At 41.5% G+C, this 22678-nt stretch overlaps 2 protein-coding genes across 10 annotated transcripts in view; one reads left to right on the top strand and one right to left on the bottom strand.

Annotated features, from left to right (window-relative positions):
• NR3C2 (nuclear receptor subfamily 3 group C member 2) overlaps positions 1–16865 on the top strand; it is a 193921-nt gene extending 177056 nt beyond the window's left edge. For all 8 annotated transcript variants that reach the window (XM_048305185.1, XM_048305183.1, XM_048305186.1 and 5 more), the window contains 3 exons: positions 903–1033; positions 4656–4813; positions 13062–16865. In XM_048305185.1, the coding sequence (XP_048161142.1) occupies positions 903–1033; positions 4656–4813; positions 13062–13217 (445 nt within the window). In that variant the 3' untranslated portion in view covers positions 13218–16865. The remainder of the gene's footprint in view (positions 1–902; positions 1034–4655; positions 4814–13061) is intronic.
• A 4110-nt stretch (positions 16866–20975) lies between these two features.
• The window catches only part of ARHGAP10 (Rho GTPase activating protein 10), a 145430-nt gene continuing 143727 nt past the window's right edge, over positions 20976–22678 (bottom strand). For both annotated transcript variants that reach the window (XM_048305191.1, XM_048305192.1), the window contains one exon: positions 20976–21944. In XM_048305191.1, coding sequence (XP_048161148.1) covers positions 21856–21944 — 89 coding nt within the window. In that variant the 3' untranslated portion in view covers positions 20976–21855. The remainder of the gene's footprint in view (positions 21945–22678) is intronic.

The following is a 22678-nucleotide window of genomic DNA, read 5'->3' as shown; positions in this document are numbered from 1 at the left end:
TTAAAATAATGAGCTGAACTTCATCCAATTCCCCCCAATTCCCCAATTTTGCGAAAAAATGTTAGAAGAAATACAGACAATTGGTTTTAAACAACTAAAAAAAGAGAAGTAGTGGTCACTGAACAATTATAAGACCTTGTCTACATACCTGCAAATACACGCACACATTTATATCACAACTTCTGCTGATACAGGCAGTTCTTGGTGACTGTTTGCTGTAGCAGTTGTGGTTTGAGATGGAAACTAAAGAAGCTTAGCAAAACTCTAACTAATTCTGCCTGAAACTTGAGCAGGATAGGTTAGCCTAGGATTACCTCAGAGAAGAGAGAGAAGGTCTGAAGTTAAAATTATGAAAGTATATTTAAAGAAAAAAAAGCTATCTGGATACAAGTCATGTATCCTAATTATTTTACGATTTAACAGGCAGAAATCTGAGTTAATGATTGAGTTCCTTGTTTTATATACTCCTTTATTCTAGATTATTTTAGATTACTATTCTGGGAAAAATCCACATGCTTTTTGGATATTTCAGTGTTTGAACTGGAGATGTCAACTGATGGGGGGAGTGTATCATTTAGAGCATGCATTCTGTGGGTGTAGGTTCCCCTGTTGCACCAGCTCTGACGCCTCCAGCAGGCACATTTCCATCAGCCAGGGCAGAGCTGAGCAAACACTGACAATTCAAATAGGTTTTAAAAAGTTTTTGCCACTTCATTAACACCATCAGTGTATAGAATCAAATTACATCTGTAGCCGTTCCTTTCCCGTGGTGTGCCAGCTAGCGAGGTGAACTCAGGCATCCATTGCAGGTTGTGTAGGAGCAGGGTGATGCCCAGGGCATCCCCCTGCAGGCTGTGCTCTCCCGTATTTACCCCGTGGATGTTGTTCCCCTGTCTCTGCAGGGAGCGGATGCGCCAGTCGGCGATGTTCGAGCTGTGCCAGGGCATGCACCAGATCAGCCTGCAGTTCGTCCGCCTGCAGCTCAGCTTCGAGGAGTACACCATAATGAAAGTGCTGCTGCTCTTAAGCACAGGTAGGTTGGGTCTGTGGTTATGTAGGAACGCTTGACAATACTCCAGTTCACAAAGAGATGCAGTGATTTTAACCAGCTTGACAGAGGAGCCAAACTGTTTCCAGCTGGGCCGCAGGAAAAGCCTTGGGGTTTATCTGTAGTTAGCATGGGAAGTGTCTTTGCAATTTGAGTGTGGTATGTGCATCGGAGGGACAGGAGTGGCCAGGCACAGGACTTTGGCCCCCCTTCCCATAGGGGAACCACACCAACAGACATGCCAGGAACATGCCAGCCACAGCTGTGGGGGATTGAGGAAAAATCCCTGCATGACATTCAAAGCCACCAGGGTTTGGCTGACTTAACATGACCTTCAGGATCAAAAGATGTGCATTGCCTGTACTGCAGAGCAGGTGACTTTGTAATGCCCAGTGACTTCAGAATGGAAAGCCCTTTTACAGGTTTCTGAAAGTTTAATAAATGTCAGGGTGTGCTTCATTTTTCTCTTGAGCATCATGCTCTGAGTTTTAAGAAACAAAATTACATCTTGGTGCTTGTTACAGCACTGTGTAGTAATTAGCAGATCTCTTGATCTTATCTTACTGAAAATATTGAAAACCTCCTGTCCCAGTGCAGTTTTACACAAACTGCATTACTTTTCCATCAGTAACAGCCTGCAAACCTGTAAACAGATGTTATTCTGGGGAATCCTGCTCCTTTTTGTGGGGAGCAACTTGGTGACATCATGACAAGCCAGCTCTGTGCTTAAAGCACCTGCCTTTGAGGGGGGATGTGAGGCTGCAGTTCCTGTCAGGGCTAGAGAGATTTGGATCCTCTAACAGAGCCCTCCTGGGGCTGTGTGTCTTTTGGGCTCGACTGTCTCCCTCCCTCCTTCCAACTGAAGCAGTTCCAACTTGCTGGGATGGGGAGAGACACCACTCTTTGGGGAACCTTTTGTGTCCTGGCCTGCAGAGTCTGACCCCAGGTCCCACTCCACCAAGGGCTGGAGATGGTCAGCCAGTGAACCTGGAACAGTGGGGAGGGGACGTGCTCCAGACTTGCCCTGAGGGGTAAATGGGCTTTTTTTGAAGGTTGTCACTCCCGGTGTTTCCAGGAGCAACTTGACGTGGATGTGCTCAGGGAGGGTTTGGCTCCAAAAATGTTCTTGTGAGAGTGTCTGGATTGGAGATCTGCCTCTGCAGCATTTTAATCAGCCCTAAAGGGGAAGAATCTTTAGAAAAAGAACCTGAAGGCATTCTAAAACCACAGCAAAATGTCTTTAAGCCAGGTATTTATTATTCTACCCTCTCAAGAGTGTAAGCTAATGAGTTATTGCAAGAATCTGTTAGGTGAGATCAGTGTGGCCAATTAACTTCAAAGGGCTGGGTCCATTTGAAACACACACCATGGTCACTAGAAAACCTGCTAAAAATAGTTTGTTTTGAGAGAATCAGGATATTTACATTAGAGAGAGAAAAAGGAGACCGAAATGCAAATGAAGGTGGTGATAAAACCCAGAGAGTGTCAAGTGAAGGGCAGCAAACCTGGTTTTGAGTGATTGTACCTTGGTACAGTCTTATGACAGAAAACACCAGGTTTGTTTTCATTTAAATTCTTTTATTGAATCATGTGACCAGCAGAGTACAAGTTATTCTGAAACTTTCATGGCGACCACATCAAGGAAGTTTCACTCCATTTACATGTGGAAGAAACCACACATTACAACTCAGTTGTTTTCTTGCTTTCCACAGACCATAGATTTTGGGAGCTTGCCAACAGTATTGCTGCATTTAATAAGTAAAATCAGAAACACTGGGCAAACCTCCAGAATTTCATGTTTTGCTTGAGTTGTCTTTGTTTGTGGTCTTTCTTTCTTCCTTAATAATCTGGCTGGGGTGATAGTATAATAATTTTCAGACAGAACAGTAAAATACATCCTAGTAGACAAAGAAGGAGTGGCTCTAACAGTCTGTAAGCAGCGTGCAGGAATACAGGCCTGTAAATATTAAAGGAACTGTAAAGCCTGTGCATTTTGTGTGAGGGCCACAGCATGCTCTGATGGCTTTACTTACCTTGATTGGTGCCTCTGTGTTCATTCACCTTGAACTGAATTTGTAGATTTGTTCCAGACAGTTTCTTTTATCTGTCAGCTGACTGAGAGAGTTTACATCTAGAATTTTAAAATTAAATGAACATATGATATTTATATTATGATTGTGTAATATGAATATATAATATTTACCAAGCAGCAGGCAGGTTGGTGTGTCCCCTCCTAGGCTTTTTCTAAAGATTCTTCCTTGTGCCCCCTTTCAGCACTTGGTGGCCTCAAGTCCTTGCTGCTCCTGTGGTGGTACAGCTCCTCCTTGTTTCCCATTGCTAAATTGCTCTGGTAGATACTGATGCTTTTTCTTAAAGCTTCTACTCTGGAGCCATTTGGGGCAGTTGTTACATGCTTATGATGTGATTTGAATGGGGTAGAGGGCAGTTGAGAGGATTTAGAAGAGAAGGGAATGGATGAGCAAGACAGTTTCTGTCAAGATGTTAAGTCAGGATAGGCTAAATTGGAAGATCACCTTTTTTTTCTTTCTCTTTTTAGGATTCCCATTTAGCTTATGCTGACATAGTTTTCTGGCTTGCTTAGGAAATAAACTCACTCCTGTACAGACCAGTATTTTATTTTCCTTCTGTGGACTATGACTAAGAGATACAGAGGAAAAAAACATTTGATGGTTAAGCAGTGTTCAACCAATTCAGATATTAAACATCAGAATATTTTGAGTAATGTTATTAATAACCTCTTTGGAGTTTTCATAGGGATCTGATTCTAATAAGCCATTCCTGTTTGGGGCAGAACCTGCAGGAGTGCAAGGGTATTTGCAGTCTGTAAAGAAACCAGGGTGTTTGCTTTTGTAATCAGCCTTGCTGATATCAGTCACAGTAGAAAGTGTAAGAAAACTCTACTTTTAGCCCATTAAAAAACGATAATTCCATGGTCATGATTCCATCTCCCTCTGGCAGATGGAAACTTCAACAGGACACTGGAAATGCTTGCAACTGTCTGTTGTGGTCAAGCACTGGGTCAGGATGCCTGTTTGGAAAACAGTCTTCTGTTCCATGCAGAATCATGGCTCTGTTTGTTCTGGATGCTATGCAGATGCTTGCTAACATTCAAAGAAATTTTAGATCTTACTTAATGGCATAAAAATGTGTCACTTGGTCTAGCATTTCTGCAGATAACAGCTGTGATTCTGTACCTTCTTCTCGTCTGCCAAGTGTGGGGAATCATTCAAGAATGATCAATCACTTCTTCAACTTCTAACAAAATACCCTTGATCCATCTGCCTGGTTTTTATGTGGTTGGATTGTATTGAAAGCAGTTTGGACATGAGGTTAGCATGTGTCATATTTCTGAGATGTTATCTTGTCCTCTGCCACAGCTTCTGCAATCACACATCTGGAGAGGATGCCTGAATCGCTTGAGAATCTGTGTGATGTTGTTGATCCCTCACCAATGTCTGTAAAATTATGGACTTTGCTTAAAGGTTTAATTCCTTCATCCATTAACTGGTGTAACTGTTTAAGTGTGCACATCAGAAGAATAAGCAATGCAGTTAATACTAATTTAAGACTGTCTTTTCAATGACAGTTCCCAAGGATGGTCTCAAAAGCCAAGCTGCATTTGAAGAAATGAGGGCAAATTACATTAAAGAACTAAAGAAGATGGTAACTAAATGTCCAAGTAACTCTGGGCAAAGCTGGCAGAGATTCTACCAACTGACTAAACTTCTTGACTCCATGCATGATGTAAGTATAACTCCTCAGGGAGTGCAGAAAAGTTAAGCAAAAAATCTCGCCATTAAGGTAAACAAATAGTCTTTAATTGTGTTAACTGAGAGGGAGACAAAAAAATATTCTTTTTAAAGGGACATCTGAGAGAAGTTGTTAGATAAATTTAAGGACAAATAAAATAAGAAAGTAGAAGTCATTAAGGAGAAAGGTGCAGGGTCAGCGTGTTACACATCCAACATGCCCAATGTGCTAATAAACATGGAATTAGTTCGGTGATCTTTTACAACTGGGTTTGTAATAATGATGACTTTAAAAGATGTATTGAGACCTTGGAGCCATCCTGGGTGTTTGAAGCTTTATTTGAGCTTTTCAAGTAGAAGATTCCGTGTTGGGTTATTGCTGCCACCCTTCCTTTTTCCAGCACGAGGTGTTTTACATGTGTCAGGTGTGAGATGTGATGAATGACACAGGAAACTAAAAGTTTGGTCTCAAAGTACCTGGGCTGTTGATGCCTCTGGCCAGAGTGACAGAGTGGTTGTGGTAGGCGTGGTAGATTCCAGAAGGGGTGTCCATAATGTTGAGCTGTTTAGCTGGGAGTGACCTGGTTCTAGCCAGTGTAATAGTAAGTACAAAGATTGACCTCTGCAGCAGCAGGGTGTATCTCTGTTAACTTTCTGTGAGGGAGCCTGCAGCCCCCACAGGGGAAGTGAGTGACCCAGCTGTTAAGGTCTCCTCAAGCTGAGGGTTTTCGTAGTGCCCCCTGAGCGTTCCCTGGGGGCCAGCCCATTGCCTGGGCCAGCAAGGCTGGCACCCATCCTCTCTGAAGCTGTGCCACGGTGCAGCAAGTGATGGGAGACTCCTGGGGCCAGCCAGAGTGACCTTTAGTCGTGTTTGGGTACATGAGGGGAGGCTTCCCAGCATGCTCATCACCCTCCCAGTAAAATCTGGCAAACTGCAGCAAAGGAGAAAACTGTCCTACTCCATCCTGGGTGGGCAGGGAAGGATCTTTGCTGCATGAAGAAGCTACAGCACTTGCTTTCAGAACCTGCATATAAATGCACATCTTTGTACTCGACTTAAATTTCATTTTGCAGAGACAGTACAGTACAGTGCACTTCAGGTCAAATTGGTGTAAGAGCCTGAGGTCTGTTTACAGAATGTACATATGGAATTATTTTTCAAATATTGTTCTGTTGTTCATTAAAACATTGCAGATCTTAGTGGGAGGCAGGGAGAGTATTATTAGTACTGCAGTAATAGCTCATTCTTCAGAGATCAGGTTTCACTTGCTCAGTGCCAGCAAAGGAAGTTTTAGTGGAAAGAAAAGGGATGGGTGATAAAATCATTTGCAAGAATTCACATCTGAACCTCGAGGCAGCATAACAAACCCCTGCATTTATGGAGTTTTCTAATCCTCTTCAGGATAGGCAGTATCTGTGATTTGTTGCTGAAATGGGAGTGTTTGTGTGGTTAAGGTGACTGGATGACAGGCTCGCGCTTACTGAGAGCGCTCCCATGTCCTACAGACATTTTCCAAAACGCAGCATTAACCATTGGGAGCTGAACTAACCAGAGGAAGCAAGCTGCTCTTGCATTTTATTTAATTTTTAATTAAGCTATTTTTGCATTACTTTTGTTTTAATAGAGCACTTTCTTTCAAAGGACTTTTTAAAGAAAGTCCCATTGTCAGCAATCTCTGTTAGAAAGGCCAGTTGTCTCCACAACAGTGCTTCCTTTCAGAGAAGATACCGAAGACTTGTTCAACAAGGGCACTTGTTTATTTTTTCTCTTTAAAACTGTTTCTTTTTGCGATTTGGTTTTTGAAACCCATCAGAATAAATATAGTGTGGTGATAATATTAATGAGAAGTGAGAAGTAATATTCTCTCCCCACTGCCTGGTAGTGCAGAATTTCTCCATTCAGTTGATGTGAATGCAAATTTTCTGCTCGGTTCCTTAGTCTAGGAGGAACGCTTTTTCAGCTGTCACCTATGTATTTTTAACTTACTCCATTATAACTTTAGAGGATCAGAATATATTTGGTGCTGGGCAGTCCAGCTGGGGCTGAGGCCCCATGTTTACATGCTGCTGTAGTCTCGGCATTGGCATTTGCAGTGCAAGCCGGAAGGGGCTGGTGCAGAATTTGTGCTTGTTCAGCCCTCCTCCAGCTTGTCCATCTGAGCAGAAGCAGCATCTCACCACTCATGGAATTCATTTTACCTGAGTGTAGGGGCAAGCAATAAAAAACCCTGCTCCTTTGCACCTCCAGACTTGCTTTCACCAACCTCATTTTTAAGTCATTTGTCTGAGGAATATATGAAATACAGTGCATGGAAATATCAAATTACAGTATGCTTGGCTGATATGAGGAAGAAAAAAACCCAAACAAGATGGTTTTGCATTGCTTAGTATGCTAAATCATTCATCCACACAGCGAACATATGTGCAGGTAGAGAAGTGCCGAGCTGAGGCAAAGAAGAAATTTTCAAGAAGGCCAGGCAGGCACTTAAGTATTTGAAAACATCAGCAACTTTATTTAATGATCCATAAAGCCTCAAAGCACCTGAAAAATGAGAGATGGAAACCCATCCTGGGCAGACAAGATGAACAGGGTTTTGTGCATGTGCACACCTGTGCTCAGCCTCAGGAGCCTGCCTGCAGCCAGCCCTGTTGCCTGCATCACTGTGCTGTGCACTAAATGCTCTGTATTTGCTTGGGGCAGTGTGGAAGCCATGGGTGCTGAGGCAGCAGGATGTGGGTTGGTGGTGGACATGGCAGTGCTGGGTTAACAGTTGGACTCAATGATCTTAAAAGGTTTTTTCTAATGTTAATGATTCTATGATCCCGTATTTCCTTCTTGTAGGGATTGTGTAGCTCACGTGCATCATTTCCTGAAGAGCCACAGTGTAGCAAGGACAGCCCCCGTCTCTACCTAGAACCCAAAGGTTTTGGTCTTGTGCCCGTGAATGGCCATGGGCATTTTGGGGAGAGATGCACATGTAGCACTTGAATGGAGGTGAAGTGGCTGAGAAACGCCCTGAGGAACATTAGAAACAGATGTGCTGCACATGGTATCAAAAACTTCATTTGGATCCTCCTCAGCATCTCCTGGTGGCTTTGGCAGGAAGGGATGTATCTTGCATGGCAGGCCTCATTTCATATAGAGACTGTAGTGTATGGTTAGGCAGTTTGCAGAACAAAAGCTGAATTTGGTTTCAATCTGGCTGATACTAAACAGGCTTTGAGTGAAGAGGGCTTTTGTTTCGATGCCATGACATTAAACCCTAATGTGAACCTTCCCCTTGTCTTGGCAAAGCAGCGCCCTGTGCTGTCATTTGCTTGTTGACATATTCTGCCAAACAAAAATAAATTCTTTAAGGCTCATGCTGCTGAATAATTAATTTTTTATGGTTCCTGAAGGGAATACTTTATAGCTGAGGTGGATCTTTCCATAGGCTGAGAGCGCCAGGATTTCACTCTCTGAAAAAGCTGACAGTGGGATCCTCCAGGGGCAGGGTTGCAAGGGATGCTGCGCTGGATGCAAATGTGCCTCTGCAGGTTCCTAATCCTGCAGATTCAAAGCTGCAGATGAGCCCCTCAGCTGTCACAAACACCTTTGGGTACACTTACTTCTGCTACTGATCTGCCCAAGTTGTGTCCCACAAACGATGAGCAGTTTGGAGCCTCGTTTCAGTCCCAGTGCTTGAATTCTCAGGATGAGCATTTTCTCTGTTTATTCAGAGGATAGATCCAGCCTCTACTCCCAGAGCAGCAGTGATGTGGGAGTGTGCTAGGTGTGTGTTGCAGCAGCTAATATGCATCTGTCAAGTGAGAAATTGATTCCCAGCTCCCTAATGTAGACAGAAGCTGCTCTGAGAGTCATCTTGCTCAGTTTGTGATGGTTGGATCTCTTTTTCCTTCACGTTAATAGGTATTTGTTGGGGAAGGGCAGAACCCCGCTACTGTTGGAAGAAGAGCAAAGGAGACTTGGCTCAAAATTTGTGCTGGCCAAGGGATGAGGATGCTTCATTGGGGTGTGATGCTGTGGGTGCATCCTCCAGGCGCAGAACATGAGTTCAGCTCAGGCTCTTCCATGGCACGTCCAGGTGTCAGGTGCTGTGGTTTGGGTGTGCACATGGTTATGAAGGAAACCTGAAGCAATGAGTGCAGTTCCTCAGTCAGATAAATGCACGTGTCCAGGCAGAACCTGGGTCCATGTTTGTTCTGTCAGATACTGTTAGTGCCTAATCCATATGGATTTTATCCACCTTTTACTCCTTACTAGCATGAGGCAAATACTCTGCATAGGTATAACCAGAGGCTCCATCCCTTGGTCTTCCCCCGGGTTCCCTGTGTTTGTGGAAGGTTTTACTCTTGGGTTAGAGTTCTGGATTTCCTAGGCAGCTAGGAATTGGCTACTGTGGGTAACCAAAGGACATATGGACCTCCAAGAATCAGCCTGTGAGCCCATCCCACGGCAAATAACTTTTTCCTGAGCCCTCAGAGTAATAATCAATTTACATAATGGAATTTTCATAGGACTGGGAGCAAAAACAAATACAGTGGTAATGGAATAATCAAGACCTGGTTAGCAGTGGTTTTCCTTAGCCTTACTGGTTGTTGGAGCAGGAGTTTTGTATCCACTGTGCGAAGTGGAAAAAGCAGGAAGTGATGGTAGTCCCAAACTCACCGAGGTCTCTTTGCTGGGTAGGAAAGAGCTGGGTGGGCAGAGACCCATTCCTGAAAGGGACAGAGAGAGGTTTTGGAGTGTCTTTTTTTTTAATGTAGGAGAACACTGAAGCTTCTGACAGTAATAGCTGTTGCTAATAATAGGAAGAAATTACTCAGCATTGTGTTGTTACCTACTGCTGTCTTAACTGCTGTCTCAGTAGGCTTAATCACAGAGATGCTCCTGACAGAGAAGTGACTGTGGGCTTTCATACCACACTCAGAGATTCTGAGAGAATTTGGAGAAAGCTAAGCACAGGAATGTGTACCCTTGCAAATCCAACAGTTCTTACCATTTCTGGAAATGCAAAGGCATGGTGAGATTTCCAAACTAAAATAAATTCTTTTTGCTGTAAAAATGGGACAAGTGCTTGAAGGTCACTATAACTGTATTAACTTCAGGACTTCATTAAAGGATTCATTTGTTTTAATTATGAAGAACAGTATGGGTGAAAGAGTCCATTTTATGGAAACCCCACCCTAATAACAGAAAATTACATTTGATTAATACTCCTATTTCTCAGAGGTGCTCAATACAGCATACAAATGCAAAAATTGATTAGGTAAAAATCTCAATTGCTAAGACTGCTGTAGCCTTCATAATGTTTGAAGTGCAGCACACTGCAGGGTAGTGATGAGAGAACTGGGAGTTGTTTTAGTTGTGGCCTTAACTGCACTGCCAAGCTCTAACCCTTCAGAAGTGTGCTTTAGTAGCTGAAATAATTGAGACTGTAGAAGCAAAGATGTTCCTAGTCACCATTGCACTGCTTGTGGAAACAGTGGTGCCTTCACTCTCACTGCTAAATTGGAGTTCTGTCAGACTGCTGGACTGGGGGAGCTCTCAGCTTTTCCAGTATAAACCACCAGCAGTAGAGGGTAGAAGTGGTCAGGTAGAGTGTAGTCAGGAGTTCTCAGAACACAGGGATTTTACAAGGCTTTAAAGAAGAACCAGGAGTATATTTGATCTGAGAAATTTGTAAGGCACATTCAGAGGTGCTGGATAGCTCGTGTTACCTTGCTTGTCACCTACGGTGCCTCAGTCACTGCAAAGACAGCTCACGTGTTCCAAGAGAAAACAAACTTTTTGACATCCTTACTGAAGAGGGAACTTCTTTTAAAGCAAAAGACCATCTAAATTATTTACCTGTTACAAATCAAACTATATCAGACAAATATTGTTTGGGATGCAGAGGCAAGGACTTAAATTTCAAAATTAGCATTGCCTGTGGGACCTGAGTTTTTCATCCTTTTAGTGCATCCTCATGCCAAGGCTGCTGGGCTGGCAGGGAGGTGGTACCTTTGCAAATGGATGGGAACACATGTGCAGAAAAGAGCAGTGCTCATGGCTCAGCTCTTGGTCTCACAGCTTTATCTGTCTGACCTTAGCACAGTGTTTACATTTTAGTACTTCTGAGCTGACCTTCGGTTCTGCCACATTTGTTCCTCTTTATTTTAAATTAATGCTTTCCCAATCCCAAAAAGCCATGCAGCTTTGAAGGCTGGAGTTAAAAAGATCCTGACTGCAACCCGGGATTCCTGGTGACACATGGGGTCACATGTGTGACACAGGTGCTTCCCAGTCCTCTCATTTTCTTTACGTGGATGGTTATTGTCAAGTATGTTAAAGCTGATAGCTTAAGAAAAAGGAACAAAAGTTTTAGCAGACTAAATAGGTATAGAAAATACATTATCTTTAGGGCTTCAAACCCACGTATGACATGATAGGAAGGTTCTAGGGATTTTCTTTTAAACTGTTGTGCAAACTTAACCTTTCTCCTCTGTGGTAGGATTCATAGTGTGCTGTGCTGTGATCGTATCCGTGATCACATCCTGGTTTTCACCCACTGGACTGCTGACTTGTTTATTGAATGGATTATGTTTCCTTCATTAGTGTTATTTTTCATTTCCCCTTGTCTGCATATTCACCAGACATATATGTGTACTTGGTACTACTAAAAGGTTGCAAAGAAGTCAGAATTAGTAGTTTCTATCTAGGTTTCCTGTGACCTGTCTCATTGAATCCAGAGGCTCCACACAGGTGTGATGAGGCAGGAATTCACTCAAGCTGCACAGAAGGCAGTGGGACAGAGGTGACCCCAACCCCCTTGCACATTCAGTGATGTGAAAGAAGTTTAGGAAAAGGAGCACATTCACAGGGTCATTGTCAAGGCTGTGCTGGGGTGCAAGGCTTACTTTGCTTAGGGCTGGTGTTTGATGCCGGAGACAGGGAGGAGGGAGCAACGATCACACCAAGACACAGTTTCCTTCACTTTGGTTTTGGGCTGTTTAGAGTATTTTTGGCACACAGTATATGCAGTAACAACCTCCTCCTAATGGGTAAACTAAACCTTTGAATATCAGCATTTTTGTTCCCTTGAAAACCAGATTATGTTTATGCTACTTACTTAGCATGCATCTGTTTAATTAATGAGTATTTTGCTTCATGACATGCCAGTGACCTAAGCCCCAGCAAACAGACTCACGTAGTGCTCAATAGCAGCAAGTCATGTGTTTGATGATCTCAGCACTTCTCTGGGATGTTCATAAACTGCTTACATGTTAGCAAGAACAGCTGTGAAAGTCCTCAAAATGAGCAATAAGGTATGGTGCTACAGGATGGAAATGTTGCTGCCCATATTTTTTTATTCATTTCCTTTTCTGCCTTCCAGACGTCCACTTTTATTTGCTCTATCTTTAACAGGGACTTTATGGCAGAGTGCAATTCTACATGGTAAGAATTGAAATGACAAACTTGTGTTTGATTAACTACACAAGCAGAAGTGCTTCAAGTCCTTTGCAAGGGCACGAGGTGCCAAAATTAAGCTGTGTTTAACACTTGAATTTTTAAACAGCAGAGGCTCTTTCCTTCAATCATGCAGCGCGGTGATTTGGTGAACTGCATGGAAGTTCACACACTCACTGAAACCTGGATGTGCTTCATTCCTTCACATTTCTTAAAGATTGGGAAGGGCCCAACATACTGTAAGGCCTTAGGAGATGCATTTAGGTCACAGCCACCAAAAAACCTGTAGATGGTGTCACTGTAGAACCTGAAATGCCACCGTGTGACGCAGCAGTCATGTTGTTGAGCTGCAAACATCAGCTGCTCTGGCAGTTGTAGGTCAGGGGCCCTGGAGAATGCACTGAAGTTAACCAAATAATTTGATTTAATGAATGTGTATCCAGCTGAAGTTGAGAGATACAATAGTTTATGGCTGCTCTTTTCCCTCTGGGCAGAAGGCTTTATTTTTGTAGAGCTGTAATTTTTGTGGTGGCCAGTTGCTATTAGTGAAAGGAAAAGTGCAACTGGGCTGAAAAATCAAATCTGTGGTCTCTTGGGTTTTCCTAGTTTGCTGATTTTTAATGAGTCAAGTAGCCCTTTGGCATTTGAGTTGTTTGCTTTATAACCCTTGTAAATGGACTGTCAGGTCAGAGTAAGATGTTATTTCTTGGAAATAATCAATTATCAGTTAACTGTTGTTTGCATGCAGAAATCTTGGTGGTTTTCCTAAGAAGTGTTTCTTTCTGTATTTCAGCTTGTTAGTGACTTATTGGAATTCTGCTTCTACACCTTCCGAGAGTCTCAGGCACTGAAAGTAGAGTTTCCAGCCATGCTGGTGGAAATCATCAGTGACCAGCTACCAAAGGTGGAATCTGGGAATGCCAAGCCCCTGTACTTTCACAGGAAGTGATAGAAAATGTCTTAAATGGAAGAACTTTGCCTTAAGTTTCCCTGTGTTATTCCACACCCATGAAGGACCCAAGAAACCATATTTTAAACATGCTCTTTACACTTGTTCAGCAGTCTCTGAATAGTTTAAAATCATATGAAGGGTTTGGGGGAATGGAAAGCAGTTGACTCGGATTTGGCAAGACCTAGATGTTTGGAAATTACCCCATAACCCTAAAACACTTAGAAAATGTTCCTGTTCCTCTGGATGAAAAGCCATATCTAGTCAATAACTCTTTGATTTTGATATTTTAACAGATGGAGTTTTAAATATGCCATGTAGTTTCTGGTATTGTTTGCTTGTTTTAAAAGGGTTCGAGAACTAATGAGAACTTTTTAAAGCTTACCCTTGGTTTGCACATAAAACGTAAAGTCAATATGGGGCATTAATATTCTTTTCTTGTAAAAAAAAAAAAAACAAAAACAAAAAAAAAAAAAACCAAACAAAAACTATATATATATACACACATATATACACACACACAAACCCTAACGTGTAAAGTAATAACAGAACATTTGGTGTGGAATACTGTTATCCCCACCTGTGGCATTTGTTATCCCATGTTATCCCATCATAGATGATATACACTGTGTTAAGTGTCCATTTACTATTTAATTCAAAAGGATAAGATGTGAAAAACAAATGCCCTGGTATCAATTTATAGTATCTATTGTGCTGGCTTTACAAATAATTTTTTGCAGTCTTTTGCTGTACTGTACATTGCTGTATGTATAAATTGTGAAGGACCTGAAATAAGGTGTAAGGAACTTTTGTAAATGAGACAAAAAAATCTTTAATGGTTAATAGGATGAACGGGAAAGTATTTTTGAAAGAACTCTATTTTGCTGGAGACTATTTAAGTACTATCTTTGTCTAAACAAACAAGGTAATTTTTTTGTAAAGTGAAATGTTCTGCATGCATAATGAACCGTTTACAGTGTATTTAAGAAAGGGAAAGCTGTGCCTTTTTTAGCATCATATCTAATTTACCATCCTACAGTATCTGTTGTAAATAACCACGCTTAACCTTTTCAGTTGTGTTTTAAGCCTTTCTATTTCTCTCTATTTTCCTCCCCTTTTGTCTCTCTTGCAAGCGTATGTGACTTAAGCACATCTTAGAACTCCTGCTTCATATATCTGTAGGAAACTACACTTGTTGTGTTTGCCACATTACCAAGGTTTCATTTAACAAGACAAATTATGGTCTCTCTCCAAAGCTTTTGCCATCTTAATGATCTAGTGAGTTCTTGCCCTCTGTTCCCTTTCTCTCTCAGGGGAATGGGGGTGTGAGCAACATGTTGAATGGTTATCCTTTTTTTATTAAGGTTTCCCAGATTGTTTGGTTTTGTTTTGGGTTTTTTTTTCCTTTGAATACTGGATATCTGAAACATCTTAAAAGGTCAGATTATTATTTCAGCTGGGGGAGAGCGATTTCTGGTTACGCTGAGGGGAACATGCAGATCATTACAGTAAGTATATCAAAGAGATTTGTATTGGTGAGAGGGATGGTGAGGGATGATAAGGGCAGATAAGCTGAGTAGAATTTTTAGTGATAAACTAAAAGTGTCTGTAATTTTGTAAGCATTTTTGTAATAATTGGGATACATCCAAGAAGACAAACATTCACACTACAAGTTCAATTCAGTTGGTCTGATTTTGTCTCAAAAATGTTTTCTCTAGAGTAAGACTGCAAGGAAAAGAATTTTTGAGGTGATTTTCACTATTTCACAGTTTATAAGCAACTACAAAATTTTGGAGTAGAATAGAGGACAGGTGAACTTTTCTGAGGCTCAACTGTTGCTACCATATGCTCATGTTTAAATAGAATAGTTTTTCAAAGTCCTAATCTGTAGTGTTCTCTCTGGGTGCCACTGGTATTTTTGAGCTATAGTGTGTCCCTTGGCCGGTCGGAATGTAGCATTTCTTGTCAATGGTGGTTGAAATAAGAATTCTACACCCTTTCTGAACCCAAATTTTGAGGTGCACTGTGGGTGCACTGAAGACAGTCAGCGCTACTTGTCTTTTTAAATGACACCTGCCTTATGCAATGGGTAATCTGTAAAGACTGTATTCAGAGAGGTTTTTTATATATAAATATATACATACATATATTATTTGCATTTTGGAAGTCTAATTCATAGGCAGATCTTTAAATACTGACCTGCACAGCAATATGAAAGCCAAACTTCCAACGTGAAATATACAGCATGCAGACTGGTTGTTTACAGTAAAGACACAGTCATACATCCATCTTTTAATTTACTTTTTTTTTAAAAGTCTAAAATAGAAGATTTCAATGGCAGGTTCTGGGTGAATACAGTCTGCAGCAGCTTTTTATATTAACAAAGTTACTGCCTCCTTTTCTGTCTCAGAGTAACTTTGCTTGACTAAAATAGCAAAGCCATATTCTACACTTCACTGTTAAATGCCTGTCCCAGTCCAAATTGTTGTCTGTTTGCTCCTATTTTTGTACCTTATTACTTTTAATCTTGGTTTGGTACAATTCATAATTCACAGAAACTTCATATAATTAAACACACTAAATTAGTTTTAAAAAGCAATTTATATCTTTATGCAAAAACGTATGTCTGTCTTTGCAAACAACTGTAAGCAGATTATAATAAATCCTTTACTTTAATCACCTGTTGTTTATGAAACCATTCATTGATTATTATTTTTTTGCTAGAGATCATTGAAGTAATAGATACAATTGGATATAGATGTTGTAAGAGGCAGTATTCTCTTATCAAGGACACTTAAGCAGAATAGCCATCACTTTTTTTATCTAAACCTGTGTACAGAAAATAAAAAAAAAGAAACCACAAAACCCAACCCTAGTTTTTAGCTACCAGGAAGTTTGTTATGTTCTTTTGAATTTGTTTAGAATGAAATAGGCATTTGTCTCCTGCAAAATACAAGACAAACTATAACAGCTTTTAGAAAGTGGGCTTTTGTTCATTGAGCTAAATTATTTTGTTGTAAGAAGGAACAGGGATATGCAGCAAGAGCATTGTATACACAGTTAAAATGTAAAATAGTGTAATGTACTGCAGTGGGTATTTCAGGAATACTACACACCGTGCGACAAGCACGGAGTAAAATAGAAAAGACTAAAGTTTGCAATATCAAAATCTTATTAAAAAGATACTTTACAATCAATAATGCAAAAAGCTAATTCACAGGGTGGTGTTTTTCACGGACTTGTTTAAACATTTATGAAATTAAAAAATTCTACAGTTAATGCACTTTTAATTGTTTATTAAAGATTTGACTTTTTTTAGAGCAATGTTTTCAGCTGGAGGTCAATGACTTGATAAGATAGACAGCAGTTCTGAGGCCAGGAAGCTCAGAGGAATGTTTAAGAATTCTTGCAGTTTAAATAGATTCCTGGATGAAAAATAAAAGCAGCCAGCAGTATGGTGTAAACAGTAAAATCTATGCATAATGATGCATTTATAATTAGGGGTTTGCTTCTGTATGTTTAAAGCTTTTTAAATAAATAGAAAATATTGTTTGGTCTTTATGTTAATGTCTGCAAGTACCTATTTTTCTTTTTTTTTATACAAATTGTACAAATACACATGAATTAAACTGGTTTGATTGCAAGTATTTCTTGCATTTTAATCTGAGCTAGCTGCTGGTGCAGTGATATCCTTAGAGACAAGCCTTCTGCTCATCTAGGAACAATACTGAACCAGAGAGTGGGCTGGGTTGGAAGGGACCTTAAAGATCCAGTTCCAACTGCCAGTCATGGGCATGGACACCATCCACTGGACCAGGTGCTCAGAGCCCCAATGAACCTGAACATTTCAACATAAAGTAATTTAAAATCCATTATAACATTTTTCTTCAGACAGCTGTAGTGTTGATTCCAGCAAGCTCTGTCACTCTGGGTGTCTCCACACATGCGATGGCTTCGGCCAGGGAACAGCTCCTCAGGCTGTAGGACAAGGAATGTCCAACACTGAGGAAGGTGGTTCACTTCACCTGGGTCCCTGTGCTCAACAAATGATGTACTGACACTGTTCTGGGCACAACCTACATCCCACTGGAAGAAACAAACCTTCAGTAGCCAGACCAGTCTGGGCTCCAGTTTCTGTTAACCTCCTGCTGCTGTACCCATTGACCACAGTTAGTGAATCCCCCTTGCCCTGAGAGAAATTCTATTTTATACACACAAGGTCTCCCCAGTGACCCTGCCTTCTCAGGGTCAGACCTTTTCCAGTTGTAATTATAGTAAGATAGCAGGAGTTTTATTTCCCCTTCTAACTATCTTGATTTGTTCTGAGCACTCTCTCAAAAATTCACCACCATGTTCTGCACAAAGTCCGGTCTGTGGTGTAAGACCACCATTTAATTGCATTTTGGTCTCTTAATAACAACTTACATAAACTTTTTTATTGCCAAAAAGTCCTTGCACCTGCTTTCTGCTTGCTGAATTGTCAGAAGGAAAGAATAGTAGGGGACCTGCAGTGTTAAGAAAAATTTCCCATATGTTTACAAGCAGATGCATCTGTCGTATGCTGTTCTAGAAATAAGACGACACTATCGCTACTTAAAAATGTAATGAAACTTGTAACCTGACCTCAGGCTGGGGCACTCAGGTAGCTGTAGAGACTGGGAGTTCATGTGGAGTACAATATTATTAAGAAAGGAGTGGAAAAAATACCCTTTCCTGTCACAGATTTTGCTTGGTAAAACATGCCCTGCCATAAGGTTTTTGAGGCATTCTTACTTTAATTGTAGATGTTGACAGGATGATGTTTATTTGGCACTTACCTGTGCCTACTGCAAGGACAGATGAGGGCAGATGGTTGGGCTCTGATATAGAAAACAATGTTCAAGGCACATTCAGCTTAAGAGGTGAAACTCCAGTGAAGACTTTGAGTGAAACCCAGTTTAGCACTGGTGTGTTTACAGCCTACACAGGCCCTCTGTCAGCAGCTTTTCTTCTTAAACTGTGTACCAGGTAAGAATTGTGAAATGGGTTAAGAGAACAAGGAACAGAGCATTGAGGAAGGCAAGTTTCTGCCCGAGTCTCTTCTGTGACACCATTACAGAGGCTTGGGTAGCAAAAGCTGCAAGCACTGTGGCAGGAACATGTATTTTCATTACAGGACAGATAAATCAGCTAATGAGATTTTTCTTTCACTCCTCATAAAAGCATCAGAAGGAAACCTGCCACAGAGATCAGCTGGGACAATGCTTAACAACCTTCAGCAGCCTGAAAACCCCAGGGCTTTTCACCCAGCAGAGTGAAAGTGCTCCTGGCCAAGGCACAGAGCTGCACTCTGGCCAGTGACTAACACAGACTATAAATTACTGCTGAGCCCAGCTAGGCAGGAGTCTCAGCTTGGCCATTAATTATTCAGCAAACATTCGACCTTAATCCCCAGGCTGAGGGATTCAATCTCTGGCCCCACAGTGATGGCAAGGCCAATGCCATTTTGCATAAAAAGCACATTTGGGTTTTTTTTCCCTAATTCACACTCTAATTTCAGCCCATGTCATGCATTCACTACCAGCAGCCTCAGTTTTTGAAAACCGACAAGTCTGTGCCCCTGCCCACAGTAACCAGCACAGAGCAAGGGAAGGAAACCCAGCCCAAGGATTAATTAAACTGTGCCCACAGCTGTGACAGGTGAGCAGTTCCATGCAAGGGGACAGATGCCACACCCATGGAGAATGACCACTCCTGCTGCCAGGCCAAGAGAAGGATCCTGCAACCAGCTTTCTCCAGAATGGACTCCCTGTCCTCCGTCCTGTCTCAACAGCACGTTACTGCACTCCTCCAAAATCTACCAAGCCATGGATAAGACAAACAAGTGGCGTGCCCTAAAGGCCACCTTCAGGAAAGCAAGCAATCTCAAAGGCCTGACTTCCTTTGTATGGTTTGGGTTTTTTTTCAATTTTAGCACCTTTTCATCTCCACTTCCAAGCAGTCAGTACTGAGGGCATCATTTACAGCTCTGCTCAGCAGCGAGGATGAAGAACGAGCTGTGCTGTGACTACTGGGCTGTGCAAGTCTGTACTTGGCACTGGTGTAACTGGGCTGATGTGGAAACCCATCTGGTGGGTAGCAGTTCCCACAACTGAATTCCTCAGTCAGTGTGGTTAGCCTGAAAGCCAGATCTGATCTGGCTCAGCTCATACCACTGCCTTCAGACAACGGCTGGGACGTGAGAAAGTTTGGATTAGTGTTACCTCTGTTCAGTGTATCACTTCTCAGTAGAAAAGTTTTCTTCTTGTTTGGGTTCTGCGTGGCTCCAGGAGTAACAAGAGTCTCAAAACATCTCACCTAAAGGTGAAACAGAGCCACAGGACTGGATGGAAGAGATACTATTATTCCTTCTCTGTAGATCTGCCTTCTTAAACAGCCTCAGTTAAAAGGGAAAAAGGCCCCACCACACAGAGCTAAAGCCGAGAAACGCATTGCGAATTTTGGAAGGCAGCAGCCATAACAAGATCAAACATGCACTGCGGGTTTAAAACAACAACAAAACAAATGGAAGCAACTTCCAAAGCTTGTAGGCTTCAAGTTATCAGAGCTTCACCATCTGACAAGCCAGCATACCTAGCTGCCACACCTGCAAGGCTAACACCAAAGATTGACATTCTCCCTCTTCTTTCAACATTTTCTACCAACTGGGAGCCATGAAAACGGAGTTTGGCACACAGATACCATCCTGCCTCCAGAATGAATCTTTAAGGCCATGGATGAGTTGATAGAGCTGTGGGCCCAGGCAACATGAGACCCAGCCAGAACAGGGCTTTGCCACATGAACAAATCTGAGCAAGGAAACCTGCAAGCTGCTGCTGCAAGTACTGGTGCAACTATTTCCTTAACACTGAATCAAGGAGCAAATTACAGAACTTGATCTCCTTCAGTCAGAAGTCATTTTCAGTGCTTGGGTCACTTAGCCAAGACAAGAACTGCCTAAAAGCTTTATGGCAGAGAGTCACTGCTTCAATACCAGGAGAATTCACCAAATGAAACTCCTCCAAGCAAGGGGGGTCTCAGCATTGGAGAGCTGTACTGGCTTGGCCCACCATTGCTCCATCTGGAAATGATTTGCGCATACTCCAGTGGTCTGTGCAGTCTGGGCAAAGGAACAAATTAATGGCATGGAGTTAAATCCTCAGGGGGAAAAAAAGCCATCCCAACCTCAAGGCAGTATTAACCATTAACTGGTTTACTATTCACATTTGTTAGAAAAACTTGCAAGCTAAGTAGAGCTGCAGTAAAAGACTCAAAATCCACAGAGTTCAATTTAACAAATAAGTGAGCCTGTATTAGCATGTCATCCTGTCACACTTCCCTGCATCCTCCCCACTGCCTCCCAGACAGTCTCACTTGACGGAGAGAAAAATAGAAAGATTAGTGATAAACTTCATGCAACTTTTTCTAAGTTCTACAAATTTTGAGGCATCAATAAGACCTTGCAGTTGACAATTAGAGGGAAGGAATACAGGCAAGGTGAACGAGCAGCTAAGACAGCCATACAACAGATAAAATGCAGAACTCTCCAGGATGCAAAAGCATCCTAGCCAGAGATTCTCTTTTCCCTTTTGGCTTGAGCTTCCAGAGTTGCCTATTTTGAGTGAGGAAAGCTCCCCGTCCATTTTGGAGCCTGCTTGAGGCTGACTGCGTAGAGCTGCCAATAATCATTTCATGCCACAACTTCCAGAACCAGAGCAAAATACTCTGCAACACAGGAATGACAAGTCAAATAACAAATAACATTTTATTTCATTTACAGTGATATTTTTGAGTAGCAAAGGAACCATGACATATAGGAGCCTGTAATAAAAGTTCATGTGTCTTATCTTTATAAAATAAATGAAATCATACACGCAACATAAACGAATGTGCTCTTTGAAGACATTTGAAAAATGTCGTGTCTTGATAACTATTATTTTACTTACTGATGTCTGTTCTGCACTGGCTATTCCACTCTGAAATACAATTTAATTGTCAGCATGGTAGCTTTTTTTATCCATCATTCCAAACCTAAAATAATCATAGAATCATAGAATGGATTTGGTAAGGAGGGACATTAAAAATCATTTAGTTCCAATCCCCTGCCATGGGCAGGGACACCTTCCACTAGACCAGGTTGCTCAGAGCCCAATCCAACCTGTCCTTGAACACTTCCAGGGATGGGGCAGCCACAGCTGCTCTGGGTAACCTGTGCCCATGCCTCACATTCTGTTAAGAATGCTGGTTATCAAAGCATAATCTCCAGGACACAGAGTTGAGTCACGGATCAGCCAAATACTTGACTTCAAAAGCTATTTATCTTGCAAACAAACATACTACTACTGCTCTTTACAATTGGAAAAAAAAAAAGCACCCTATTGAAAAATTAACCTATCCCTCCATTCCTCCTCCTTGTCCCCCCCACCCATTCCACCCCTCAAGGAATCTTTTTTTTTGTAATTCATATTTGGCAGCACTTAATATATTTATACAGATTAGGATCTTCAATCCATAGTCCAGCTCTTCATTGATTAAAAGCAGTCACAAAAGTAGAGACAAGTGACTAGAACAAAAATCCATGGATACCATGTACACCTTCTTGGCGTTCAATGCACAAAGCTATAAAAACTGAACGTAATTTTGTGGAATAAGTCCTCTCTTGCCATTTAATGTGCCTTCTAGCCATCCTGGCTCTCTGGAAAATTGCACTGCAAAAGAAAAGGAAAGAAAATTACTGCATCTTTTTATGTTTGAATTAGTACTTTGCAGCTTTAGCTCCATGACACCAGGCAAAGCATCCATAAAAAACATCCCATCATCTGCAATGACCAGTTTAAGAATCTGACTAAGAAAGATAAAGAGGATTATTAATGACTTAAATACTTCATAATATACTTCTGCAAAGTGTACATGGTGAAATAGCTTTTAGGTGCAGGAGACTTCATTAAGGAAATGGTTAACAGAGCTTAGGACAGATATATAAAATAGAAAAATCTGTGCCTTAGGGGAAAAGTCAGAATTAGTATCAAACAGTGGAAAACACTTTCAGTAGATGGGGCAAAACAAAAGCAGACACCTGTCTTGAGCAGAGGTGATGAATCTGGAAGCTCAGAGCCACAGCACCACAGCATAGGACCTTACTTGGCATGAAAAGTAAGCATGGGAAGGATTGTAGGGGAAATAGAAATGAGCCAGATGTCACTCCAAGTATCATCTCCTCAGAATAGAGCTGGTATTAGAAGTGACTAGTGGACAAAATCTGAATCATTCTTCTGATTAAATCCTCTCTCTGAAATTCAAATCCATAGTCCAATTCAAAAACACAAAGCAAAGGCTTGAACAGCTCCTTGTGCCATCCTAAGTGTTTACCACTGCTGATCACAAAGTTTATGCAAGAGTATCCATGAATCTAAAATAATAAATATTTCAGCTTGGACTCTCA

This window comes from Corvus hawaiiensis, chromosome 5, assembly GCF_020740725.1.
Source record: "Corvus hawaiiensis isolate bCorHaw1 chromosome 5, bCorHaw1.pri.cur, whole genome shotgun sequence".
Lineage (NCBI taxonomy): Eukaryota > Metazoa > Chordata > Aves > Passeriformes > Corvidae > Corvus > Corvus hawaiiensis.
The sequence above is the reverse complement of the archived record's forward strand: the minus strand, read 5'-3'. Positions and strand labels throughout refer to the sequence as shown.